The following is a 17993-nucleotide window of genomic DNA, read 5'->3' as shown; positions in this document are numbered from 1 at the left end:
TTCACATTTCAATCGCTGCTTGTATTATATTACACTTATCATTATTGATATCATGACATGTATCATTAAAAATGAAATGTTATACTTGCAGTATAAAATTTCATTTTTAATGATATATCGAATTGCGCACGTTATAATTTTTGCGTAGTCTTTTTGCCTTGCCTTTAACAAGTCCGTAAGGGCCAGCGCACGAACATTGCCGTAGCGTCTTACGCCTTACGTGAGAATCTTGCAAAGAAAAGCGTAATGTTACGTACGTAACATAAGACTAATTACGTTACGTTCTTCTTTGGACGTTGCCGTAAGATTGGCTTGCGTGTCGCAAGCGTAACGCAATATTCTCACATAAGGCGTAAGACGCTACGGCAATGTTCGTGCGCTGTCCCTTACGCTAGATTATAGCTTTATGCTTTATATCTTGCCAAGGTTTTACAAATAAAAGTGGAAATTACAGGGTATAATTTGCTAAAAGGGTCCCTCGGGATGTTATTGAGCAAATGCGGCTTTATGCGACTCATTATGTAATATGTCGATCTGGAAAGCCAATAATTAGTGCATTCCTGCAATTAGACTTGATAATCAGAATATCAGTACATCCCTATCTTATACATATATAAGATTAAATTAATTGATTGGATGTACTTTTCGACGCATGAGAATCCTCGCGAGAGCAGCGTGCAAATTAATTGCTGCGAGTATGGCACAGACATGAGTCTTGTATAATGATAAACTAAAGATAAATTAAATTCCCCGAGGAACACACACACGATTGTGGTAAAAGCGTCTGATAATGTTTCATGTCGCGCGCAACTGTGTGGCCTTTATCAGATCAATACGTAACTGTCTCTTCGCGAACAAAGGAAGATGATACACGTAGGGAAGTGAAAATAGAGAGAATGAGCAATATTTTAGAGATGTATATTTAAGCTCTTTAGAAATATATAAAATATAATTATATAAAGAGCGATTATTTTTAATTTATCACAATTGTAAACGTATATAGTGAATTAAAAATTTATCAAATTTATCATAATGTATTCCGATCGAGATTCTACTAATTAAGATCTAGTCAATTAGGACAAGGTCTTATTAATTATTGCAGTTAGATGAAGCTATAGAACACTGTAAAGACATACCGAGTGATTTTTCTTAATTAACGGTGAGGAAGTGGCGGTAATACCTGGCAGTTGCTTTTATAAAGATTGCGAGTGGATTACGCTTGTTTACAAGTTAAACCCCGTGCCTTCCGCCCGTAAAACAACACACGATGTTCGATTTACAATCCGGATGCCTGAAAACACATTCGCGTCTGTTTGGTTATACTTTCAGTAATTACGTTTTACGATGAACGTGCACAATATTGCACCATCTTTGAGAAAATAACAGCAGTTTATTACAGCAGAAATAAGAAAAAATTGTTAATATTACTAAAAATCCAAGTTAGAACATGAAATAGTAATTAATCAGTTAAATTAGGAAATTTAATTAATTTAAAGTAAAGATTTCCATTGGACAATTTATATTATGCTTAATAGTTTTAATATAGTTTCGTATATTATTAAAAAATGCAGATAAAAACAAGCATCTGACACTTTTAGTACAAATTATTAAAATTTTTATCTAATCTCTCAAACCGGACAAAGGTCGTTCTTCCAAGATATTAAAATTTTTAATTAAAAGGATTTATGACAAATTATAATGAAAGAATTCAATTGCCATCATAATTCTGAGTAATGAAAATGATATTATATAACAGCTTTAATAACAACGAAAGGTTCCACTTCGCTTATTAATTACGCTAATTAAATGAAAACTGAAATCAGAAGATTAGTGGATTATAGGAAAAAAAATAAACCGTTCCATTGTTGCTGGGCGGACGATCTCAATTGCAATTACTGCGAACGTTAATTAGAAATATTACGCGACTTTTCTGTCCTCCATTGCATCACGTGTTTTTAATATAACGAGGTACCATGCGTTTCTTCTTAGCCGTACCGCCGCGCGGTTAAAATGGTTCATCGAACACGCTCATAAAATGTCAGTCGCCGCCACTTAACACGACCTTTCCGAGTGCACTTAGCACATGGTCGATGCATTATTAAATCAATGTCATATAATCCATACAAAACGAGATCAAGTGGAAGTTTCGCGCGCGGTCCATATTAACTTATAACGCGTAATACTTTTATTGTTGGCATATGGCATAAAATCGATGTGATTGTCTTGTTGATCTTCAATCTTGATGGTGCATTTCATAAATGTCGCTCTGTTTATTACATTTATTGCTCCTAATTGAGTTCCAAAATTGTGCAGAGTTGATTTAAATGCAAATTTCTCGCTGTTTAAAGCTCGAGCGAAGACGAGCAATTATGAAAATTTGAATTATGAAAATTTGAGCTGAACTATATACAAGAAGAGAATTCTGATATCGTTCAGATGAATCAGCCGCGACGAATATCGACGAATGCGCCTTGACACTTTTATTATCCCGTCCTATTTCGGATTTTTACGGTCGCTTTATTACGACTCGCGCCCGATATTGGGACAAAGCTGTTCACGATTTTATTATCTCCGTCGCGGCTGCAATATCGCGTAAACTCGCTCAGTCGGAAATATGTCTCTCCTTTCCGACGTGAAGAAAGAGTTTTCTCGGATTCTTTACTCGAATATATAAAGAATATTTTAAATTGTCGAATTATTTTTTTCTAATAAAATATCTATTCATATTATTATTCGTATTATCTATAAATAAAATAATTAACAAGCACGAGTATAAATGTTGCTGTTATAGGTAACAGTAGTTTATGTTAAAGTATAGCGTTCGAATTTCATATGAAACTCGAACATGTGCGCTTTATCTAGGCGAATTCGAGATTAACTTATCGATTCTACAGATTACGATTGATCACTTCTCGCAGCCAATATTTTAGATATTAATATGACGATATTTACACTTCATATTTTGGGTTATTAACTGTCATTAATTTATGTCTGACATGTGAATCTAGAAACACATAATTTATTAATTAATAAATTTATTTTTCTTTATTGAAGATTGATGGCTTGCAAGATTGATTGCAACAAAGTTAATCATAATAAAATATAATTATTGACACGGAATAACAAATTAACTTTCATGCATTGCAAGTATTATTACAAATACATCGTCGAAAACGGGAGTGTGTTCTTCGATTAACCGAGTCCCACAGATTTCGATTGTGCCTTAACATGTCTGCTTCTCCTGATTCTCTATTTTTTAGCCTCATTTCGAATTTTTACGATCCGCTTTTACTACCCCTACGTACCAAAACCTCGGCCTGCCACATTTACCGGACCATGAAATCAGGCGGGCGAATTCAGGCGAGCCGGAGGCGAATGTTTTCTGAAAGCACTCCTCGGCGCCGTTGCGCTGGCTGGCCGAAACAGATCTCTCCGCTTAGTTTTGCCGCGCGTACGCGAGCGTGCGGCCGCGGAATTGTGACGAGAACGCGAAGAGTCGGCCGAAATTAGATCACTTCGCGAAGTCCGCTGGAATTCGTTCGGCGTCCCCGAAAGGCACTTGACTGGAACGTGTAGATCTTCCGCAACACGCAACGAAACAGCATCGACAATTGTCGTTATATTACCGTAATTCGATTTTCCTATGGAAAACGAATGGTGGTTCAGCCGAGGAATAGTGCGAGGAGGATTCCGTGAAATTTCTCAAAAATGCCTTAATTGAAGTTGACTGCATGAAAGCCGAACTTTCTTTTAATTTTAAAAACATAGATCCATAAGAGAATTCAATACAGTCTTAAAAATCTCCCTTGTGAAATTCAATGGACTAAAATGTTTTAACTCAAAAGTCTCTTTTAATATTATTTTGATGAACGTTACCGTCGCCCATTTTAAATCGACCCTTCTGCGGGAGCTAAAACCACAAGATGTGAGTACAGGAGGCTTTTATGAAATTTTGCTGGATTTCGCTCAACGTCCCTGAAGGCTATCCAACTGGAATCAGCAAACATTCAAGATTTCATTTTAACACTACAGTCGCAAATATTATCGTCGGTACTTCGAGGTATATCGAAAAATTCTCATCCCCAAGAGATTTCTCAGAATTACATAGAAACCCTCCGGAGACTCTTCGCTTGCAGTACACAAATAAATCAAGAAATTGAAAACGATTTAAACTTTGATTCTCCTAGCATATTGAATGGATCAATTTTATGTTAAAAAAGATCTCTTGATTATTTACTTGAAATAACGTGACAAAAAATTGAGTAAATGTCAGTGCTTGTTATCTTAATTAAACATTTGGAAATCAGAAATGATAATATAAATTGAGTGTAAAAGTGCTACTACGACGAGTAGTTCTACTGAATAATTCGATGATAATGTTTATGACAGAGTCAACGAGGTGTTAAATTTTTGCGATCAACAAGTCAAGGAGGTTGTTTGAACACTTCAATACTTCTTCAGTTCAATAGTTCTCCAGTTCTGCTATGCCTCAAAAGTTTCAATTTAAAGATTATTTCAACCGGTGATGAGATCTTTTGTACGGAACGCAGAATCACAAAAGCCACAAACTCACTTTGGCGAATCGATCGAGCTTCCTATAAAGACGACGTAAAACTCCCCCTTTGTCCTTGTACATTGAAGAAACACTTCAGAAGCTTTCCAACGTTCAACGGATCGATGTTGTTTGAGCAAGAAATACGATCGTCTACCTCGTATTTGACATATAGAAATACACATGAAAATTTTTACATTTATATTTGACAGACAGGTCAGACATGTTAAATCTACGGAAGTGTTAAGTTTTTCCCCGAACTTTTCATTCTTGAACGGATACTTTAAATAAACGATCACTGTATCAAAAATGGGAAACTGACAAGAGTTTGTGCTGTATCCTACATGTTTACCCTTTCGAAATATAAACCAGATGTGCGTGAAGGATTACTCATTGAGGATAACATCTAGTTTATCACTAACATTTGTTATCAACCACAAATACTTTGCAACTTTGAAAATCTCAATCTACGGGAAGTTCCACTCATGATATGAATTTTATTTCACGCACTACACATCTCAGGGAAATATTGAAAATTGCTTAGCGAAAAAGTTTGAAAAAAAAACGCAGCAGTGGAACAGGTGGTTTTCCCAACGTTGTTTATTTTCATTTTCGCGCGCATGGTAAAAGCGCCAAGATATCGTCAGCAGTGGCAGCGTTTGAACGAGGTTCGCCGCGGTTGAGAATGACACTGGAATTTTTCGTGAGAGTGTCAGGAACCATGATGCGCTCGTATTTCATGAAGGGAAAGAAGCAGAAGTTTGGCTCGACCCTGTCGACGGTAATCGATGTTTGTATTACTTGCAATACTATATTTTAATAGAATTAGAAAAATACGGTTTATATTACCTTCCACACACATACGAATTTATTATCAAATTATATAAAGCCACAAACGTATTTCAGCTCAATTTTAAGCATTTACTAATTAAAATTTATTATTCCATCAAAATCTGACATTATGATTGTAATTATCTGAATTCTTTGTGCGAATCTGTATATTTAATCATTATTGTTTAAAATATTACAATGACAATCGGATAATTGTTTCAACTACGCAACTCATATTTCGAGTTTACTTTCGCGATATCTGTGCTCCTCTCTTTCTCTCTCTCTCTCTCTCTCTCTCTCTCTCTCTCTCTCTCTCTCTCTTTCTTTCTCTTACATATTATCTTAATCTAGTTACATTGTTTATTCACGTTTATCAGGGCTATCAAGCGGCGAACGTGCTCATCCAATTTGCAATGGCGCATACATTCCGCGTGGTATCGATCGTAATATTGCGTAGCCCGATGGAAATCCGAAGACAGACGCATTCATCGAGCTGACCCATTATGCATTACGAGGCCGTATATCTCAGGAGCGTTAACAGGAGCTTTCTTCCCATTAAAATGGATTATAATTCCGCGTTGTTGCCGACGCGACCTCATTTTCAAGGCAGCGCTTCGAAATGCGCCGCTCACGTTGCGAAAATACGTCCAATTGCGTTTGAATGGAATGGCCATATGGAAAACATTATTGTCTCAGCGGCGCTTGGTCAAATTAGTTCAGGACAAATCTCGTCTAATTTTAGGTGACTTATGACACTTGTCGAACGCCGCTATTCACGAAACGCTTAGTATAAAATTAGCACGATGAGTAATTGTCGTTTTATTCTCGTCAATTGCAATGTAAGGCGAGCTTAAATGCGATGCCTAAATTTCCTCCTTTACTACTGACGCTATATTTACTACACGAGGTCGTTATTAAATGATTCAAAGAATATTTTCGAGCTTTATGCACGAAGGTTCCAGAAGCTTCTTTAAAAGCGTTCTTATCGCCACAGAAGCTGCAGATACATATTTTACTTGTACATGTCGGGTACATATTTACGCGGGAAATGGTTCCGCTGTGAGTCTGCAAATATTAAATCCGTCTACGGGGAAGTCGGGCGTTCGTAAAAGAATGCGTAATCGCGAGTTGTAAATGGCTATTGTATGGCTCTCAGTATAAATACTCCAAAGTGTGTACTTCATCTTTTTGTTGGCATCGCACAAAGTTTTAAACGCTTCTCTTCAATTTTACATTAAAGTTTATTTTATCTTCACGAATCCCTTTTGCAATTCAACAGTTCGGACGACAGAATTTCTAAAAGAATATAAACTCGTGCCATTGCGATCGTGATATTTTTCGCGCGACTTATTTCCGGGCTATTCTTCTTGGTTCGTTAAGCTGGTTGATTATGATCACGTAATGCGGGAATTATTCGATAATTCCAGGTCATGGCGCGTGGTAACTAGCCAATACTATCCTCCGCATCCTCTTTCGCGTATTCGATTACTTCATCTCCATTACATCCAGATGGAGCGTCTTACAGTTAGATCGAGGAGAAATTCCACAAAAGCATATCTGCATTAAAAAATTAATTGACAGTTTATTGCGACAAACTGCAATTATTACACTATAGAGGTCCCTTTCTGACTCTTTTGCCATTTAATAAATTATTTGTTAACAAATTGTTTATTTAACTTTATACTTGGAATTTATTCCTGTATTTAGAGAAGAGAATTGACAGAATTTAAAGAAAGACAGACACAAAGATGAACAAAAAGAAAGTATTAGTTTTGAACAGAAACTTGATACTATTTATGATGCATTTATTAATCCGGATAGCATGTTTTCGGATGTTTTATCTTAAGGCAAAAAATGTCTCTTGTAGTTAAGGGACGGCACATACTATTGCAATAACTTCGGGTCATTGGAATGAGGTCGTTCTAGCGATCCTTCTCACCTAACATCGGGCGCATGAATAAAACATGACCTACCTGAATTTACATTCTCGTGGCTGTCTCTGACGAGCCAACCAGCGAGTTTCTTCACCCCCTCTGACCCGCCTGACTGTACGCTTTCCACCAGATGGAAGCTGATAATAAAAAATCGATAAAGAAGCTAAAGAAGAAACTAGCGAACTATCCTGAGTCTTTTCCCTTTAAAAACATTTTAGCGAGACGGATTTAGGTACTTATTGGATATTCGATAAATCAGATGAGATACAATCGCGCTGCTCCAGATCAAAATTTAATGATAATCGCGTATTCAACAAAAATATCAGATTTAATAATCTAGAAAAATATAATTTTCAAAAAAAGTACGACAATATATTAATATTTAATAGTAAGAAAATTAAAATAATAAATTTAAGAATAAAATGGAAATAGATTATGCAATTTAAAGGTTGTTCAAATATGGAAGTTTAGAATATTAATAAAGTTAGTAAAGTGGTAGTAGTGTAGTAATGTTAGTAAATACTCGGAACCACCATGGGATATGCAACGTGATGGTGAATAATGATGGTGGTATCCGCATCAGCAATATCCCAGTTTCCATTTTTATCCGCTTATCGGTCGCCTTATCGGCGGGGGGTTGATAATAATAAATTGACGGCACAGGGAGACGAAGGAAGAGGGAGCGAACTGCGACTTTACCCGGGATAGGATCGTCAGTTCATATTGCGAGTCTCTTGCGCGCGGGCTATCGTTATCGAACTCCGGACTAATTCTCGTTAGACTTAGACTCTTAGACGACCGAAGACTCTCGGCGGCTCAATGTTGTACCTCCGACACTTCACGGACCGAAATGTGTTGGCTGAGGGTGTGACGGTGGTGCTACCCTAACTCGCACACCGCTTCTCGTGAGCGGACAGCTAACCAGCCAACCCCGAGCCAATCGAACGAACGCCTCCCTTCGTCGGGCCGCATTGCATCAGTGTTAAACTAGCTCTCGGACGGCACTCTTCCGGTTCTTCCCACGTTCCCGCGCGCCATAAACAAGCGTCCCCGATTCCGAGCGCCATATGCAAGATCGATAACTCGAAATATCGCCCGTGTTTCTGGAGAGCTCCAGAGCTCTACCGATCCGTTCTACTTCGCGACGCCGAATCCGCGAAGTTTCGCGCTCGAAACTTTTATCCGACGATCAATAGTGGTTGCTCCCGAAGGGATATTGATGTTTCCGGCGTTTCTTGGTGCCGCGCTCTTGGTGCTAGGTGAATTTCACGCGCGAATCGCAGCCGTTATTTTTACGACCTAGTAACGAGGCGCCGTTTCAACGACGCTCACCGTCGTTCGGTATTATGAGGAAATCGAGCACGAAGCTTTGAAGGAATTGCGGATTACGACGACGAACAAATGGTTAAGCTCTAGCTCGACCACGAAGCCAGGTGTTTTAAATCCGTTCGCCAAGCATTTGTGACGGTAATCCCTTGCGCGAACACTCTCAAACATCATCGGATTGCCCGGGAAACGATATAGCAGATAACAGCTCAGGGAAGGAGAGTTTACCAAGTTACTGTTTGAAGGCGATGCTCTCGGAGATGTGGAGCAGCGTGATTCGAAAGATCTACTTTCATCCACCAGCGGGATCGGGTTGACGCAATGGATGTACGGGAAGTTTTGGCCTACAAACTATTCCCTCGGGGAGATCTCGCGGCTTCTGTCATCGATTCACGTTCTCGCCGATCGATTCCCGGTGAACCGCGCGCGTCTTAAATGGCAGAGAGTACAATAAGTAACTCGAAACACTTCTGTGCTAGACAGGTCAGCAAATAGTCTTGCTCGCAGTTGCTTCCGCGCTGTTCCTCCCGTGTATCTTGTAAGCGATGTGAAACGCCGCTCGTGTACGTCGTGTTCCTCACGCGGCGCCCTACAAGTGTATTTTATTCGCGATGCAATTTAACGCGAACGATGTTAAGCTGGTGTCGCTACATCACGTAATAATGTTTTGACGATGTTACCGGAACGTCACCGCGAAGTATAAACGACGTGCTGATGGAAAACCATTTCGCGTTATCTCTCTGAAACGTGACGTATTTTTTTAAACACACGTAGAACACTCTGCTCGGACCGGCGTTGAATTTATGTAATACGACAGTCGGCAGACCTAATGTTTTATTCTACGTGACGATTTGAAGCGAGAAAACGTGAGAAAATAGAAATAAAGCGGACCTCAATCTCAAAATTTCAATATTGTCTGTCGCAGGTGTTGTCCCTCGGAGCAGACGTTCTCCCAGAGTACAAATTACAGTCTCCCAGAATCCATAAGTGGACCATACTACACTACTCGCCGTTCAAGGCGGTTTGGGATTGGATTATATTGCTGCTCGTGATGTACACCGCCATATTTACGCCGTACGTCGCCGCATTTGTTCTATCGGATCCGGATTACAACAGCAGAAAGAACAAGAAGTACAGTGACGATCCCATCGTTATCATAGACTTTATAGGTGAGCCAATTAAGTTTATCACTATATTTTATTCTTAGCGCAAAATTGTGCGATTAATAATATACAAAAATAATTAAGATATTGATTAATATTACAAGTGCAATAATAATAGTAGTCGGTTAATTTTAATAGTTAGATGGTTTAATATAGTTGCCATAGTTTAAGTTTCCGAGACTATAATAAAATTATATAATGGAAATAAATTTTAAGTAAAGTAAGATATTAAACAAAGCTATCTGACAGTGAGAGATAAAACTGGCTCTTAGAGTATTAAATTCTAAATTTGATATCGACGCTCAGAGCAGCACTGTATAACGTTTCAAACAATGTAGGATAACACGTGTCATGACTGTCTGAAACAATAGAACGGATAAAGAGACAATAGTACTCGAATAGAACGAGCGGAAAAGAAATCGGAGAAACGTCCAAATGAACAGTTCTGGAGATACTATCTCACATTATTTTGCTTCATAAAATCGATTTTTGTTGAAACTGAAGAACGCAATTGTATAACTCAATATTGTCGAGATGTAGAAATAAAATAAAGATGCGGTTGATTTTGATATAATGAGTACTATAATAGACTGCATTTGATAATAATTAAAAAAATATTAGAAAATTATCGATTTTTTTAGAATACAGCAATGTATTTTTATCTTTCAGTCGACGTCACATTCATCGTGGACATTATTATAAATTTTCGCACGACGTTCGTCAACAGCAACGATGAGGTGGTCTCCCATCCTGGAAAGATAGCCGTCCATTACCTGAAGGGTTGGTTTATCATCGACCTGGTAGCTGCCATTCCCTTCGACCTCCTACTCGTCGGCTCGGACACTGACGAGGTAAGTTCCGTCGCACGCTTTGCATTACCTTAGATTATTTTTCTTCCAAGTCGGATCTGGTGTTCAAGCGACCACATTTTATGCCAATGATACTAAAACTGTCGTTTATGAATTTTTTAAAGTTATAAAAATTCGTAGTATTTTTTTTTTTAATGGCTCGCGTTAATTAATGTATTTTTATATATAAACGAAATGAAATAGAAGCAACGGGGATAATTGTAAAAAGTAAGAAAGAGGTTCTTGCGAACGCCAGATCGCCAGACAGAATTTTCTAGAATGTCGGTGTTAGCTGGTAAATATGATTAGGATGACATGCCGAGCCCAAGTGCCCATAGATGTGACTTTACCGGACTGGTGCTTAGTTCGTTTCTCCCTATTTTCGATCATTTCTCTCGGTGTTGAATGATTTCGTTTTCCTTTGTCGAGAGTTAGTCGAGTCGTCGTGTTAATGTGCACACAATGTATACGTACGGGCGAGCGAGAGCCGCTCTAATGGCTTCTCGCTGTCTGGAACGATTTTACACAACGTTTAACGTGTGCTACACGTGCGTCGAGGATCAATCACACAACGAAGCCCGATTTTCCATTTCCACATCCAGATTCGCGTTTACGTCGAGTTAACAGACAGAATTATAGCTGAACGCACCAACAAGTAACTATACGATGTTCAGTGTCAGTTATGTCACTCATAAAGTTATGTATTACGCGAGGCGACATGCGTAACTTAACGGATATAGGTGAACAATCCCTTTGTCTCGAATTTGACTCGTACCTGTACGCACACGTATGCATACACTCTTCATAAATATGTAAGTAAATATATAGTCTGTCGCTGTAAAAATTTCTGCTCTGATTGTCAAAATATTAGACTATACATATATCAGGTTTTCGTCAAGATTCTCTTCTATTTTTTTGTCGTGTTACTTTTTTTATTCGTTTCGTTTAAATGATTCTTTTGAATATTCTGTCATGAGTTCTTTATGAGATTTCTCTTACGAGATCTTTATTTATCTCTCTCTCCTTCTCCTCTCTCGATTTGTGTGAACGATACCGGTGGCTCATAAAGATAATCTATGTAGGAAAAAAACGAATGAACATAAATAACTCTTCCTGTAATTAATTTAATTTATCGTGCTTCTGTAAGAGAAGCCAGAATATCATTTGCATCCCCAATCAACCAGTTTCCGTAGCGAAGTAATTAATGAAGTCATCCATCTCTCGGCAATTTGTTGAAAGTGAACCAAGTCTAGAATGCATACGAATTTTTTTATTCCTATTTTAAGCGAACGCTCAATCTGAATTGATCTGGAAAATGAAATTATAAATTATCCTCATAATGTGAAGAGAATAAATTTTAACCTCAGTTTAACGTTTTCGTAGCTCGGCTTGGACAAGGACGAGGTTAGTTAACACATAATATACACAAGAGATCCTCACTGACGTGTCTTTTCTTTCATTATTACTTAATGAGGATTACAATCCACATCGTTTTTACACACCAAACGATTAAAATCACCACCGCAACCACGAGTTTTCTCTACTCTAACTTCTTCTCTCTCTCTCTCTCTCTCTCTCTCTCTCTCTCTCTCTCTCTCTCTCTCTCTCCCTCCCTCCCCGCCTCCCCCTTCCCCTTTTTCTTCTTTCTCTCGTGTACAAACCGCTTAAACACATATTACACATCTTAAATACTTTCAGCACCGTCTCTCTTGCAATATGAACCATCCCCTCTCGGCGATACCATCTCGACGACCAAGAGTGTTCACGCGACTCACCACACGTACCAAACACCTCATTCAATCATTGCAACCCCATCGTGCCGAGGAAGTTTGAATAAAGTTGATGGCAAATCGTTGTTCGGGTGTCCTTCGATAAATTCTTACTTTCTTCAGTTTGCGAAGATACAATAAACTGTAATACGAGAAGGCAGAATTTTCATCAACTCTATTCTCACATGTACGATATACCAAATTACCAAAATGCATGCTTTTTTTTTCTTTTTTTTTTTTAATTAGGTATTGTATGAGATAACAATTCGCTTCAACCCGTTCGTGCAAGATTTAGAGTAAAGTTTATACCGTTTACAAAGCGCATTACGGCTTGTACGTTTGCATCGTTGCGCGTCCTCGCAAAATCGGTTCGTTTGCGTGCTACAAGAATAATTATTAAAATTTGGATTTTACTACAGCTGGCAAGTGAGCGTACATTTGCGCCAATGCAAATTTTCGAAATTTGCATAATATTGAACATAAAAGAATAAATTAATATTCAGTTATGTAAATTTAGAATTCTGATTTCTCACGTATTGGCACAGATGCGTGTTTAATTTTCAGTCGTAGCGAAAAATTTGAATTCTAACAATCGAAAATTTTTACTGCTGATAGTTCTCTTCAATGATTTATCGTATGTGATAAATGTAATATATGTTATCAATATCTGGTGAGAATTACAGTTAGCTCTGTTATTTTTGTAATTAGATATTTTCTTACCAGATATCAAACTTCGAATCACATTTATATTAATCGCACGATTAAGAATTCTTTTTGCATCCAGCTTTGTCGAATTGATTTCTAGCAAGTAAATCGACTTTAGGCTCGTTTTATTCGCTCGAGTCTCGCGCAATTCGTTTTCTTTTTATAGTTGCAGGACGATAATGACTGTTTATGATTGCCTCGATCATATTTCGCAAAATTGTGCTTTTATCAGATCCATAGGCAAGCATTTGAGCATCACACGATATACACACTTTCGTTAATTCATCAATCTTGAACCAGTATTCTTTTTATCACAATTTCACAAAATATCGATGGATTTCGAAAGATATAATCGAGAACGTTTTCAGAAGTGGGAAAATAAATCAAATTATTTGGGACTGAAATAAAATTCCATTGAATATGAATTGATCACACATACAGATATAAACACACACGCACACATACACACACACATACACATGTGTATACATGCACAAACCGAACTGTATACGAGCAGATGTGTATCAATCATGAATAGTAGTCAACATATAACGAGAACACTTCGATTGATAGTATCTCATCGCGATTTTGTCAGTAACTGCGCGTACGCTTCTGCTATTTTTTTTCTCGATTCTGTTTCAATACTATGTTGGTCCTACCATTCTGTTTTCGAGCTTTTTTGTATCTTTTTATTACGTCTCTGTTGCAAGCTATACAAAATCGTGATTGTACTTGATCTAAAAAACGAGAGGTTCCCTGACCGATGGACTTTTCCCGGTTTAACGTGTGTGTATGTGCGTATATGTGTATGTGTCCGTGTGGATGTTTCATTTTTGACAAAAATTTGCTTAACAAAATTTTACGTTCCATATTTGTGACGATTGAAAGAGCAAGCGAATAATGGAAGTTTGATATCTCTTTAAGTATTCGTTTCTCGCGAAAGTCAACTTTCTTCATAAATTGATTTTCCTCCATTTCGAATTTTAATTAAAATTTTTATATTGGATTTTTCTATATAGATTATGAACATACTTTCATATAGTGATTATCTTTTTCGTACACTTGCTCCTTCAATTGTTATAGGTATTACAAATTGCCTAAGAACTCTTGTATATATGTGATTATGCGTGTTTTCTATCGCTTATGCGCTTTGTCTCTCTTGTAATAAACGTGCAATGAGTCGCGTGTATATCAAAAAACTTTATGACCGAAAAATAATATTTTTAATCGTCTCAAAATATTATATCGCCTTCAGAGTTTCGCTTCAAACGCACACGCAATATATGACATTGATTCGAATTGTTTCGATTGGAACACAACGCATGATAGTTGTAAAAATATCGAGCTCGATCTCTTTCTCTTTGAAAGCGTTCGATCGAATGTAGACTTGTACTTATTACTGTTTGCATGTTTAGAAGTGATTTTTTTTTTAACCGCGAATTTTCGAATTCTCGGCAGGTAAGAACAAAGAGGAAGCATGAACAGTCCATTCATGCTCAGCAATTTCCTCGAAGCTGATATAATCGCAGATCATATCTTTATTTCGACGATTGTGCTTGTCAGTCAATTTGTATTATGTAATTGTATTATTCTTCATTCAAGTTAAATACGCTCAAGAGTGCTCGCACTACACTTTAATGTATTTTGTGAAAGTCATTTTGAGAATTTCTGTCTTTCTTAAAATTATGCAAATTTGAAAAGACGTAAGTGACTCGAATCAAAACTCGAGCTTACTTGCGACAGCTAACTCCGCAACAAGGAGGTCGTCACTTTGCTGTTTACCTCGAAAGGCACCTCCATTGAATACGGTGCCTTAACGTCAAATTAATGTCGAATTAATTCTCGCTGCAAATTATTGAAAGATCGGTCCTTGAACGCAGATTTAGATCAATGCTAAGGAGTGGCACGCCGCGAAGACGATGCTTTCAACTTTGGTATTTGAAATGTCGTGTGCATATTATATTGTGATATTCCGACGAGTGACGTTCTCCGTTTCAGCGATTGATGTGCAACCAGAGTGACGACTTCCGGCGAGAGTGACACTTCCAACACGGAAATGGCCTTTACGTAGACGTCGGATGATTAGATTTCAGATAAATGTCCGTTTATCAAGTTTAATGGAAATGACAGACCTGTCGTATACCTACCAGCAAATCTTTTTATATAAGAGTAACCATATCTTTAAAAACAAAAAAATAATTATTCGAGAATTCCCGAAATTTTTTATATTTATGCAAATACGTCTTGCTGCAAAGGCACGATTCATCTTTGCATGAGCAACTTCAGATTCACGAAACAATAAAAGACATCGATTATTTAAGTAGTAACAGACGGCGTTGAGTAAGGCCGATTTCTGTACAGCGCGAGATTAATGTTCCGCAGGCTCGCAGATTCAAGAGATATAAAGAAAAATGATCAATCGTTTTCAGACGACGACCTTGATCGGACTTTTGAAGACGGCTCGTCTACTGCGTCTTGTCAGGGTGGCCAGGAAGATCGACAGATACAGCGAATATGGCGCTGCCGTTTTGTTACTTTTAATGGCCACTTTTGCCCTTATTGCTCATTGGATGGCGTGTATATGGTGAGTGATACCGTCTATATATCTTTGGACCTACTCAGAAATATAACGTCTTTAATTTGTGTAATGCATTGAGTATTAATAAATCATATTATAACTATTTCTTCAACTGTTACTGCTTTAACCGAGTTGAAGATTTTTCCTTAAGGAAACTATATAGAAAATCCATCTTTTTCTTATTGCAAATGTTTAATCGATTAAAGATTTAAATCATATAACAATTGTTACGTAACATTTTGAGACATTGCTCTGAATGCAATAAATTACTCGGGTATTTCGCTCTTTTTAAAGGTACGCCATAGGAAACGCCGAGAGACCGACGCTGAAAAGCAAGGTTGGTTGGCTCGACATTTTAGCCAACGACACTCATCAGTTTTACTTTCACAATAACACCGGCGGGCCGAGCATAAAAGTAAGCCATCCGCGCGAATACCTCTCGAGTACGCTCTATTTGAAATCGCACTTAATGGCGATACGCGAACCCTTTTGTTCAACGTGTAACGCTGTAATTTTTCCAGAGTCGTTACATCACGGCGCTTTATTTCACCTTCAGCAGCCTCACGTCCGTAGGCTTCGGGAACGTAGCGCCCAATACCGACGCTGAGAAAATCTTTACAATAATCGTCATGCTGATCGGATGTGAGTCGATAAATAATGACGGATCTTATCGCGGCACACGCGTGTTTAGTCTTCTTATTAAAAATAGCAATGTTATCAGAAATATAATAACTATGTAATAATTAAATTATAATAAAAGTAAATAAAATATAAGTATAACGAATACTTTATGACAAAAGTATTAGTAATATCAGACACATTTTTGAATATTCTAGACATTCAGATATTAATAGCATCTTGAATAAACAATGGCAAAATTTGCGCCTGAAACCGCTAAAACATCTTAATCCCTCGGGTTCGCGGTTTGTTTCACGACACGATCAATTTTAGCCCTGATGTACGCCAGTATCTTCGGTAATGTATCGGCGATCATCCAGAGGCTATACAGCGGCACAGCCCGGTATCACACACAGATGCTCCGAGTCAGGGAATTCATAAGATTTCACCAGATCCCGAATCCACTCCGCCAACGATTAGAAGAGTACTTTCAACACGCGTGGACCTATACGAACGGGATTGATATGAACAGTGTTCTGAAAGGGTTCCCCGAGTGCCTTCAGGCCGACATCTGTCTTCATCTCAATAGGAATCTTTTAAACAATTGCCGAGCCTTCGAGGGGGCCAGTCCAGGCTGTTTAAGGTACTTGCTCCCTAACTTGTTTCGAAAATCTGATTATTTTTAAACTTGTGCAAAACAATATTTTATTTTTATTACTTTTCATAAATAGAGATGTGATTATCTTTTACGCATAATAAGTTCATGATGACAAGAAAGCCCTCGTTTCTTTTTGCAAAACAGGGCATTATCCTTAAAGTTTAAGACCACGCACGCGCCTCCGGGTGATACTTTAGTCCATCGAGGGGACGTGCTGACTTCCCTGTATTTTATATCCCGCGGGAGTATCGAGATCCTGAAAGACGATATCGTAATGGCTATTTTGGGCAAGGACGACATATTTGGCGAGAATCCGTGCATTTATCCGACGGTTGGAAAATCGTCTTGTAACGTTCGCGCCCTTACGTATTGCGACCTTCACAAAATCCACCGGGACGACCTGCTCGACGTCTTGGCACTTTATCCGGAATTCTCCAACCACTTCAGCCAGAATCTTGAGATCACTTTTAACATGCGAGATGTAAGTGCTATTTTCGGCTTTCTTTACGCGCAATTTTACGATTTAATATAATTCCGTTCTCTCCCTTGTTTCAAATTTTATTATTACTTGTGATGAAATTTATAAAGAAACATTTTTATATTTGCATTACACATTTTATAGTTTTGAAATTTTCATTTTTATTATATTTTTGCTCTATGATTATCACTTAAACTAACTATGGCTAACTGCGTGTAGCCATTTACATGCTCATCGAATTGATATACGATCCGACTCGCGAGTAACCACCGTTTCATCTTTAGGAGGAACAGGCTGGGGTCGATCCAATATCAGCAAGGTATCCTGTCAGTACTCCAACCGACGTCGACATCGACGCTAGGAGGTTTGCTTTCCGTCCACCAAGATACCGTCGAGGACCCGGTGGTCCTGGCACAAATCTTATTCCTACAGGTCGACAAGACTCCTTGCAAGACGACCAGGATGACTAGTAAGAGATTATCTCTTTTCATTGTATCAATTTTCTCAATCTATCATTAAAAGAAAGATCAATG

The 17993-nt window shown here is 38.0% G+C and overlaps 1 protein-coding gene across 16 annotated transcripts in view; it reads left to right on the top strand.

Moving 5' to 3' along the window:
• LOC112458245 (potassium voltage-gated channel subfamily H member 6) overlaps positions 1 to 17993 on the top strand; it is a 98179-nt gene that overhangs the window by 70696 nt on the left and 9490 nt on the right. For 13 of the 16 annotated variants that reach the window (XM_025021761.1, XM_025021760.1, XM_025021767.1 and 10 more), the window contains 9 exons: positions 9569 to 9812; positions 10476 to 10657; positions 12038 to 12058; positions 15558 to 15712; positions 16001 to 16121; positions 16228 to 16348; positions 16658 to 16967; positions 17127 to 17463; positions 17745 to 17929. In XM_025021761.1, the coding sequence (XP_024877529.1) occupies positions 9569 to 9812; positions 10476 to 10657; positions 12038 to 12058; positions 15558 to 15712; positions 16001 to 16121; positions 16228 to 16348; positions 16658 to 16967; positions 17127 to 17463; positions 17745 to 17929 (1676 nt within the window). The remainder of the gene's footprint in view (positions 1 to 9568; positions 9813 to 10475; positions 10658 to 12037; positions 12059 to 15557; positions 15713 to 16000; positions 16122 to 16227; positions 16349 to 16657; positions 16968 to 17126; positions 17464 to 17744; positions 17930 to 17993) is intronic. The other 3 variants (XM_025021775.1, XM_025021763.1, XM_025021765.1) reach the window with 1 other exon arrangement.

Source organism: Temnothorax curvispinosus, unplaced genomic scaffold, assembly GCF_003070985.1.
Source record: "Temnothorax curvispinosus isolate PA1 unplaced genomic scaffold, ASM307098v1 QBEX01008784.1, whole genome shotgun sequence".
NCBI lineage: Eukaryota > Metazoa > Arthropoda > Insecta > Hymenoptera > Formicidae > Temnothorax > Temnothorax curvispinosus.
This window is presented reverse-complemented; position numbering and strand designations above follow the sequence as displayed.